Consider the following 11,160-nt stretch of genomic DNA (forward strand, 5'->3'; position numbering starts at 1 on the left):
TGGGCTGCCATGGGCTACCGTGTGTAGCCAGCAGCCAGCGTGAGCAGCCAGCAGCCGCCATGAGCGGCCGTCCAGAAGCCAGAGACTGATCCTGCCTCGCCCGGGAAGAGCGCAATGATGGTGCCAACTTGGGCCAGTGAAGCAACGTCCCCTACAACTAGACTGAAGAACAAAAGGACAGCAACTTGTCTGTTCCCCTTGCCCAATTCCCCAGCGCTGTTCCCATCCAAAAAAAAAAAAAAAGAACAAATGTAACCTATAGAAATTTTTTAAAATAAATAAATAAAAGTTACTTCTATTTAGAGATGTGTGGCAGACACTGCTATGTGTTCTCTAAAACCAGGTTCTTTTTCTTCCTGGGCACACAAGTGGGCTTTATATTCCAGCCTCCCTTATCGTTAATTGCAGCCATGTGACTCAGTTCTACCCAATGGAAGTAGGGCAGAAGCAGTGTATACCATTTCCAGGTTTGACCCATGAAAACCTTTCAAATGTTATGATTCTTTCTTTACCCATCAGCTGTTAGCAAAGGACATCAAGGCCCTAGTGTGGTTCTCAACTTTAGCTCCAGGGCAGGGGTATCAAAGTATGGCCCCATAACAGCAGAATCAACATCAGTTGGGAACTTGTGAGAAATGCATGTTTTCAGCACTCTCCCAGACAAACTAAATCAGAAACTTGGGGTAGGGCTGGAAATCTGTGTTTTAACAAATCTTTCAGGTGACTCTAAAGATAGTCAAGTTTGAAGCACTGTCTTAGGTTGGATGAGCTACAAGTTAGAAGGGACCTGGGTCCCTGAGTCACAGCATGTAGGAATTTGCCATCCACCAAATACTGTATTATACTGCTTGCTGAGAAATAATATTTTATTATTGTGAACCACAGAGATTTTAGAGTTTATTATAGCAGCGTTACCTTAAATCTACCTGATAACATTTAATAAAATCTATCAGAAGTGAATTTAGTTCATTTAGAAAACACTTGTGATCAATTTGCTATGCTCTGTGAATACTAAGATAACAAAATAGGTTAAATATGTAAAATTAAATAGGCTTCTTTACTAGAAAGATAGTGAAAGTTTGAAAGCTTTTCTGAAGAACCTTGAGGACAATATGCTAGGTGAAATAATAAACCAGTCACAAAAGGACAAATACTGTATGATTCCACTTATATGAAGTATCTAAAGTAATTAGATTCATAGATACAGAAAACAGAATGTTGGCAACCAGGAGCTTGGGGAAGGAAGCAAAGGAGAGTTGTTTAACAAGTAGCTTCGGTTCTACAAGATGAAAAGGCTCCAGAGATCTGTTTTACAACATTGCAAATATACTTAAAATACCAAACTGTACACTTAAAAAATTTTAAGATGAGGGGCAGCCGGGTGGCTCAGTTGGTTAGAGCGCGAGCTCTGAGCAACAAGGTTGCCGGTTTCATTCCCACATGGGCCAGTGAGCTGCGCCCTCCACAACTAGATTGAAGACAATGACTTGAGCTGAGCTGCCGCTGAGCTGCCAGTGGGCAGCCGGATGGCTCAGTTGGTTAGAGCGCATGCTCTTAACAAGGAGGTTGCCGGTTAAACTCCCACATGGGATGGTGGGCTGTGCCCCCCTGCAACTAGAATGAAAATGGTAACTGGACCTGGAGCTGAGCCATGCCCTCCACAACTAAGATTGAAGGACAACTTGGCTGTTTCCCTTCCCCAATTCTCCAAAACTGTTCCCCTTCCCTAATTCCCCAATAAAATCTTTAAAATTAATTAATTTTTTAAAATTGGTTAAGATAAAATTTATAATGTGTTTTTTACCACAATAAAAAAAGTTAAGCACACAAAGAAGATCATACATCTCCTTGTATTTGGATTTTCCAGTAAATGTAATCTCTCTTGCCTAAACGTATAGTGCGGTAGGATTATGGATAATTTTTATTTTGTTTTGAAATTCATATCTATAATTCACTTCATGATAGGATACACTTTACAGAAAACCCATATTATTGCCAACATAAGGGAAAATCAGAAATATCAAGTAAAGATACAAAATCACCTATCTTTTAATTCTAGTCTAACCTTTGCAAACATGGCAAAAGAGTTAAATTAAGTTCAATCAAAAATAATCAGAGTCCACCAAACAAGATAATCACAAAATAGCCAATGAAAGTTATCAGGTGATTTGAGAAGGTATGAGTGAAAGTACTTTATCAAGTATTCCTAATTAATTTCCAAGAATGACTTATCAAAAAATATGCTGTTGCTTCACTGACAAGTTTATTTTATCCCTTCTTTCTCTCAGTTACTAATTTTTCAGTGGCTTCTTAGTGGTAAGAAGTGTTGGGTAAAAGTAGTACTTCACAATTAATAACAAAGTGCCTCAAAAGAATTCATCTTAATGAGAAAACAGGAGAGAGCGGGGATATCTCCCTATTAGTCTGTGTATCTCAAAAATAAGCTAAAAGGAAGCAATCAAATCAAAGCTTTGGGCCTAAATAATAACATAAATCACCAAATAAAGCAAATTATTATTTAAAATAAACCTTCAATACAAAGACGGATAATCATCTGGATGGTATATTTTAAAGATAATCCTTAACATGGAATGGGGAGGGGAGATGACATCTTTTTAGGTACTTAGCCTCATTATTTTGCTATAATTGGTGGCAGCTTATCAATAGTATAGCAATATTTCAGCCACTAGGTGGCAAGTTAAAAAAAAAAACAGCCAAAAACAAAACAGCCCAAGATAATCATGCAAGTGCAAATTTAGTTACTGACTAGGGTAATTGATCAAAGGTACCAATAGCCCAACTCTTCCCATTCATAGCAACTGCCAAGAAGTGTGATTAAATGGAGAACACCCAAAGTAGGACATGGCCTTGCGAGCGATGGGTCTGAAGACAGTGTCTGAAGACAGTCTACTTCTCACTACTGAGAGTACTCTAAGAAAACTGAGATTTGGACAATGGGTGATTCACACTATAACCCCAAGGACTGCATCAGGGATGGGTCTGAAGAAGGGATCCAGGATAAAGGAAGAAAATCCCATTTCTTGAATTTAGTAGAGTTCTAGAAAAAAAAGAAAATCTCCCAAGATACAGGGAACCCACCCACGCACCACCATCCTCACATTCTACAACCTTATACCCCCAAATACTATCCTCACACTGTCTGAAATTCTACCTAGTAGTACAGAGTACTAACAACATGGTAGCCCTCGATACACACACAATAAAGCTATCAGAGAAGGTAATCACATTGAAACATCATGGAGACATGACTGGATAGTAACAAGAGCATCTGCATGGTAGTTTTAAAGAAAGGTCATTGGGAAATTTGACTCTAGTATACGGGAATAAAATGCCCCAGCCCATATCATATACATGCATATCAGATTCATGAAACCAATAGAGCCTCAAAATGGAGACAGATGCATCAATGTGTCACAGTCTGATGACATCAGTCATTAAGATAATATATCTAATTTCCTGGGCTCTGACTCTAAGCTTAACAGCCAGCCTTATCATAAATTGTCTTCCCATGTGTACTGACTCAGGGTTTTCAACCTTTCATCTCTAACATAACTAAAGGGTTCAGTAGACTCACAACACTCCTAGTGATTCACTAGGGCAGTCATTTTTTTTTTATTGTGAAATAAACGTGTTTTTTTAATTAGTTTCAGGTGTACAATACAGTGCAATAGTTATACTTTTTACCCCTCAAAGTGACAACCTCCCTCCCCCAATCCACCGCCCCACTTCCACCCCCCCATATCATACATATCTATAGGGCAGTCATTTTTAACCAAGAGGCATTCACATATTTGAATTCCCAAGGAACTGTTTGTTACTTTAAAAAGCACTACAAATCTCTGAGATTCTTTAAGAGTTCCTTCTACTGGTTGAGAATTATGGGCCTACATAGAGAGTAGATTGACCTAATTCAGTGAATCTGATAATTACATTTCTCTCTGCAAGTTAATATTTTTGACATTTGGTTTTTATATGTCAGTTTCTGTGCTCTTGGTTAATGTGAGGTATATGAGAGGCAGAGACATTTAATGTGTCAACAAAATAGTTATACATATTTGAGTTAGAAGCTTATAATACTAAAACTAGAATGGACCTTAAATAGAGTTCACCTAATTCAATCTAGTCTAACACTGGAATCCCTTCTGCATTTTTTGAATTTGTTTAATTTGGCTACTTTCTACTTAACACTTGAGAATAACTACACTGACAGCTGATCCCAGAAATGGGGAGAAAAGAGGTATTTTTAGAACACAAGTTTCTCAATTTTAAAAATAAGCAACCCTGAATATGGCACTTCAGTAAAGAGGCCATGAGACGTACTTTGGGAGGTAAAAATGCAGTGAGGTGGGGAGACAAAAGAAAAGGAAATTGGGCAAAAGGACCTAAACAGGGGCTTTATAAAAGAAATCAAAAAAAGAAATTGCAAATTAATTAACTAAAGGAGCACAATCTCATCAGCAATCAGGGAAATACAAATAAAAAACGTAAGTTATTAAATGTTGAACAGAATGACAAAATCTAGGAAGTTGGACAATACTAAATATTGGCAAAGACATGGACTAATGACAACTTGAGGACACTGTGGGGAACAGACTGGTAAAACCACTTTGGAAAACAGGCATTGTACATGTACTCCACCACCCAGTAATTTTACTTCTTATTCCTAGAGACACTTGCATGTATGTACATCAGCATCCATGTTCACAGCAGAGCTGTTTTTACAGCAACTTAACTAGAAACCACTCGAAAAATGATTACAGGTATAGAAAGGACAAATAGTGATATATGAGTACAATTGAATACTATATGGTAATGAAAATGAACAAGCTATAGCTGTATGCAACAATATGGACAATTTTCATAAACTTATTAGGCAAAAGATACAACAGGAAAAATACAAAGTTTATTTCATTACAAAACCATCATAAACAGACAAAACTAGGTTACATTTCTTAAGAGACATGCTCATGTATGCTCAATTATTTTCAGAAAGCAGGAAAACCCCTATTATCACAGGGGTTATTTCATGAGTGTTTATCCTAGTGGAGTCATTACCCTAGGGAATGAGATATCGTGACTTGAGAAGGACTAACTGGGACTTCTGGAATGATAATAATGTTTTCCTTCTTGAGCTGGATGATGGTTACAAAGATGTTAACCTTAAAATTGTTCTTCAAACTGTACAATATTCCATATACTTTTCCATAGTTATATCATGTCAATAAAAAAATGCTAAAAGAAAGAAGCAAACAAACAAATGTAACCACTTTAACACACATAGGTATATAAGAAAATATTTTTGGTTATTCAAAACCATATATATCCTCAAAATCTACACAATATCTTGCTAGCTAGTGATTTCTCCTTGTATATATAATTTACATTTTCAATACTCACTTATTATTCTCAGATTCCTCATACCAATAGCTAAACTCTAAAAATTAGACATTTTTTTCCAATCCTGTCCTCCTCAGCTCTACCAAATTAAGTTTCTGGCACACATTTCCATGTTGAAGGTTTCTGGTATGTTGCTTTCAATTTCAATTCCCCAGAAACAAAAATCTTAACAATCAGATCTGTCTCCTTCATACGCATACTATAAAACATTTTGCTATAAAAAAATAAAATTTAACTGTCACTTCCTCTTTCACATTTGCAATGTAGGATGGAAAAGTGCTGGGAAATAGAAACTTCTGTCCAGGGTGAAAGTCTAGCAAGAATGACAGTACAAAGAAATGGGAGATTAATGGTTCTTGCTGAGGCAAAAGGCTTGAAAGACAAACTAATAAAATTAAGCTATTGAGTAGTTTTGTTCTTGTTTTCTTTGCTTGTTTTTAAATAAAATGTAAAAAGCCACTCAAGGAATTTAACTTACAATTAGATTTTTGTAAACTTTTAAATTAATTTTTGAAAACTTTAAAAATTGTACTTACGTACAATAAAGCATATAAATCCATAGTTCAATGTTTACATAGATATACATCCGTGTAACTACTGCCCAGATTAAGATATAGACTTAATGCTAGATTTGAAAGTTTTATTGGAAAAGAAAAATAAGCTAGCAAAAACCTAAGAGATTAAATACCACTGATTCTCTAAACCAAAAGGTTTTTATTTTATTTAGTTAAATTTTATTTTCATACCTGAAATTCATCTTGAGCATTTTGAACATTGCACCATCTGACAACAGGTTCAGGAACCACTTCCCAATCCTCGCAGACTTGCTTAAGGATATTCACAAATGTTGACTTCCCTGCAGCTTTTGTGAGAGGAAAAATAAAACTAAGGAAAGAAACTTACCAGAAAAAAAAAATTCTACTCATCAGATTTTCAAGATTTATAGTCATGCACAGCATAATGACATTTCAATCAATGACAGACTGCATATATAACAGTGGTTCCTTAAAGATTATAATGGAGCTGAAAAATTCCTATCGCCTAGGTGAAATGTAGCTATCCTAACGTCTTAGCACAATGCATTACTCACATGTTGGTGGTCATGGTGGTGTAAATAAACCTATTGTGCTGCCAGTCGTATAAAAGCATAGCCACTCAATTTTGTGTAACACTTAATGATAATAAACGACTATGTTACTGGTTTATATATTTAGTATATGGTTATTTTAGATACTCTTTCTACTTATAAAAAAAAAGTCTGCTGAAAAACAGTATGCTGTGTTATGCCAGCAGCAGCCTAATTATTACATCTTGTGTTTAATGCATCTCTTAAATGCATGATTTTCTCTTGTGCTTGATTTAATCTCGTGTTTTGTACAGTAACATGCTGTACAGGGTTGTAGGCTAGGAGCAACAGGCTATATACCATATAGCCTAGGTGTGTAGAAGGCTCTACCATCTAGGTTTGTGCACTATATGGTGGTCTCACAGCGATGAAATTGCCTAACTACACATTTCTCAGAACATACTCTCATCGTTGAGCAGTGCATGACTGTAATAGCAAACAATACAAAAAACAAAAACATTCAATTCCCTTACCTTTCTCTTTAGATTTTTTTTAATGAAAACTAAAAGGGTCCCTGCTCACTTTATACTAAGCACATTTGTTATTGTTTTTAGTTTACCAAAACCATAAAAGAGAATTAAAAATGTGGTGGGATTTTTGGCAAGATGTTATAGCAGGAAAGGATCATTGTCTTAGACTCACTTTCCTTAACCAAGCAATGAGAGAGAACTTTGTGGGAAGAGGTCATAGCTATTCTCCCACTGAATTAGGTATGTGATTTTGGTTACGTCACTGAACCTCTCGGAGCCTGTTTCCTCATAATACAATGGAGAAATAATAATTCCCTCCTCATGGAAACTGCTGTGATAAGCAACTACAGTGATAGTCATTCTAGGCTCCCACATTTTAAAAATTTCCCTCTCTATTGGCTCCATTCTCTCAGTTTACAAAAAAAGCTCAGGTCTTTATCTAAAACTTATTTAGAAACAGCCAAAGAAACCATAAAATCAATATAAAGGTGCATCCAATACCTAGAATTTAGAATGGAAAATAGTATTATATATGACACTAATTATCATATGGCACTATGGCTAACAAATTATAAAAACATTTTTGCAAAGCACTTCCTACAAGAAATAGCCATGTTTCACTGCTTCACTTTCATGAGTCTGTGCAGTGTGCATTCTATCCAACCCTTTAAAAAAAAGTCATATGTACTTTACTTCTCCCTGACGATTCACTAGCTTCTGAGATATGGGGGGTGGGGGTAGTTCTGGTGTAATCAGAACACATTATATTCTATTTTTAAATTACCCAGGAATACATTCTATTTAATAATAGGAAAAGTCCTGACCTAGAATTTAACAGGGTATAACAGTACTCCTAATGACCACCACACCCTTCCTATCTGAAGTCACCAAATGTGGTTATATTAGACATCTCTAGTCAGCATAACGCGCTCGCGCTCTCTCTCTCTCTCCACACACACACACACACACACACACACACACACACACACACACACACACAACTTCAGTATGCTTGTAAGCAAAGCCTTCTCTTCCTTATAAACTGGATCCAAAGAGAACACAAAGAACTTACCTTTGACTTACAGAACTATATTCTAACCTAGGACAATAAATAGGGCAATAGAAGAAAAGAAAAAAACTGGAAGAACTTTAAAAGAGCACACATAGAGAACTAAAAGAGGGGCGTCAATAAGAAGGTAACACAGAGAGCAGTTGAGAAGCAAAACACAAAAGTCCTATTATCACCACAGGATAGAAGAAAAACTTTTAAGGATAAATTAGATGACTATGAGATCTAATCATGGGAAAAACACTTGTGACAACGGATTTTGTGTGGAAAGGGTAAGCATAGGTACTGTAAGGCATTTACAAGTATAAGTGGAAGCATATAAAATGATCACCAGACATTCACTGAGCTAGATGAAGAAGGAAAGGAAAACATGATGTTCAGAAAAAACACATTAAAAAATCAGGCATCAGCTAGACTCTGAAAGCACTAAAGGCTAGAGCATTCACCTTTCTTCTGACACTGTCTACAAACAGCAAACGTTTATGTAGCTACACTCTGAAATTTTAAGAGTAATAAGAGTTACATTTATAAGCAAAGTCACGATAGTTACCTATAGTTCCCAACTGGACTAATATCCAGTTCCTGGATATGGGAAACGGGAAACTAGAAAATAAGCTAACTTAATAAATTAATACTCTATGACAGCAAAGGAAAACAAGAACCAAGGACACTAGTGTTAATAGTTTAAAAAGTCACATGACCTGGCCCAGCTGGGTAGCTCAGTTGGTTAGAGCGCTAGCTGTGAGCAACAGGGTTGCCAGTTAGATTCCCACATGGGACAGTGAGCTGCGCCTGAGCTGATATGCCAACGGGCGGACGGATGGCTCAGCTGGTGAGAGCACATGTTCGACTCCCACATGGGATGGTGGGCTGCTCCCCCCACCCCACCCCCACCCCCACAAGTAGACTGAAAGCGGCAACTGAACTTGGAGTTGAGCTGCACCCTTCTCAACTAAGATTGAAGGACAACAACTTGATTTGGAGCTGATGGATACTGGAAAAACATAATGTTCCCATCCCCAATTCCCCAACACTGTTCCCTTCCCCAATTCCCCAGTAAAATCTTTAAAACAAAACAAAAAAAAGTCACAAGGCCTAAAAAAATTACTTATGCCAAGCAGGCATTATGGTGCCAAAAGTTATTCTGTACAGACTATTAAGATGAGAAGAACCAGGTAAAGCCTCCATAAATCTAACATAAGGAAGTATTTTAGTAACAAAGAACATAAGATGGATTATGAGTATAAAACTAAAATGACCAGTTAAGTTTCAAATTCAAGGGAGAACAGGGGAATCACAAAATAGTCTTGTACACACAGATGAGCAATTTGTACATTTATAGATTATTTGGATTTGACAAGTAAGGTGGAGGGTACACATGAACAACAGTGCAAAAGCAATAGTAAGTAAACAGCAACTGGCAAAGCTTCAATGTCAGGAAGACAAGTGGTCAGGAACTTCCACCATCTAAATAGCAAATTGTCTTACAGAAGAAATGCAGACCCGGCACTGCCAGATATTACTATAGATTTTTCAAGAGAAGACAAAAATTTAGAGTTTACAGGAATCTCAAATTTTTTTAATGCTAATAACTAATTAAAAAATTTATTTTTCAAATTTGTGGAGGCCACTATTGTACACTTGCAGGCCATCAGTTTGCAATTCCTTCTAGTGTAGGTAAGGGGGATGTCAGAGAATTTAAAGCAGGTGATAACACAATTACAGTAGTCTCCCCTTATCTGCAGGGGATACTTTCCAAGTCCCGCAGTGGGATGCCTGAAATCGCAGATAATACCAAACCCTACACATATTGTTGACCCTTGATCAACACGGGGGTTAGGGGTGGCAACCCCTCCCTGCCCCCACAGTAGGAAATCTGTGTATAACTTGTGACTCCCTTTTTTAAAACTTAACTATTCCAGCGGGCTGGCTGATTGGCTCAGTTGGTTAAGAGCTCACTCAAGAGTGCGAGCTCTCAGCAACATGGTTGCCAGTTCGATTCCTGGCCCGAGCCGAGCTGCCAACAGGTGGCAGGATGGCTCAGCTAAAACAAAAACAAAAACAAAAAAAAACTTAACTGTTCCAGGACCCCCATGAATACCAAAATCTGAGGATACTCAAGTCCCTTATATAAGTTGGCACAGAACAATGCTTACAGTTGGCCCTCCACATTCGTGGATACCCCACTGTGGACTGAAAGCAGTTTGAATTATTCAAGGGTCAACTGTACTATGTTTTTGCCTATACATACATTCACTTTGCAGCTTTTCTTTGGCATATCAAAATTGCCAGTGTCACTACTCTGGTGCTTTGAGGCCATTATTAAGTAAAATAAGGGTACGTGAACACTGTGATGCCATGGCGGTTGATCTGATAATCAAGGTGGCTACTAAGTGACTGAATGGACAGCTAGCATGTACAGTACAGATATGCTAGACAAAGGGATGCTTCACGTCCTAGGGGGTACAGAGAAAGACAGCATGAGATTTCATCATGCTACTCAGAATGGTGCGCAATTTAAAAGGTATTAATTATTGATTCTGACAACTGAAATGCCCATCAGTAGACGACTGGATTGAGAAACTGTGGTACATTTACACAATGGAATATTACTCAGCTATAAAGAAGAAGGAAATAGTACCATTTGCAACAATATGGATGGACCTAGAGACTATTATGTTAAGTGAAATAAGTCAGTCAGACAAAGACAAATACCATATGATCTCACTTGTATGTGGAATCTAAAGAACTGAATAAATGAGAAATGTAAACAGAAACAGTCTCAAATACACAGAGGAAAAACTGAGGGTTGCTAGTTGGGAGGGGGTGGGGATGAAGGAGAAGGGGAAGGGACAAGACAATACAAATTGATAACTACAATATGGCCTCAGGGATAGAAAAGACAGTCTGGGGAATATAATCAATAATGTTGTAAATATTTTTTAGGGGGCCAGATGGGCTCATGTCTTGTGAGAGAAGATCACTTCATAGTCGGTGTAGAGACCTGACCACCGCACTGTATTCCTGAAGATGATGTTGAATAATATTGTATGTCAACTATAATTATATATACATAT

General features: G+C 37.3%; 1 protein-coding gene across 1 annotated transcript in view; it reads right to left on the reverse strand.

Moving 5' to 3' along the window:
- Positions 1–11,160, reverse strand: part of DCK (deoxycytidine kinase) — a 24,422-nt gene that overhangs the window by 10,067 nt on the left and 3,195 nt on the right. Inside the window, exon 2 of the mRNA XM_019663195.1 lies at positions 6,165–6,280. Within this exon, the coding sequence (XP_019518740.1) occupies positions 6,165–6,280 (116 nt within the window). The remainder of the gene's footprint in view (positions 1–6,164; positions 6,281–11,160) is intronic.

This window comes from Hipposideros armiger, unplaced genomic scaffold, assembly GCF_001890085.2.
Source record: "Hipposideros armiger isolate ML-2016 unplaced genomic scaffold, ASM189008v1 scaffold_386, whole genome shotgun sequence".
In the NCBI taxonomy this organism is placed as follows: Eukaryota; Metazoa; Chordata; class Mammalia; order Chiroptera; family Hipposideridae; genus Hipposideros; species Hipposideros armiger.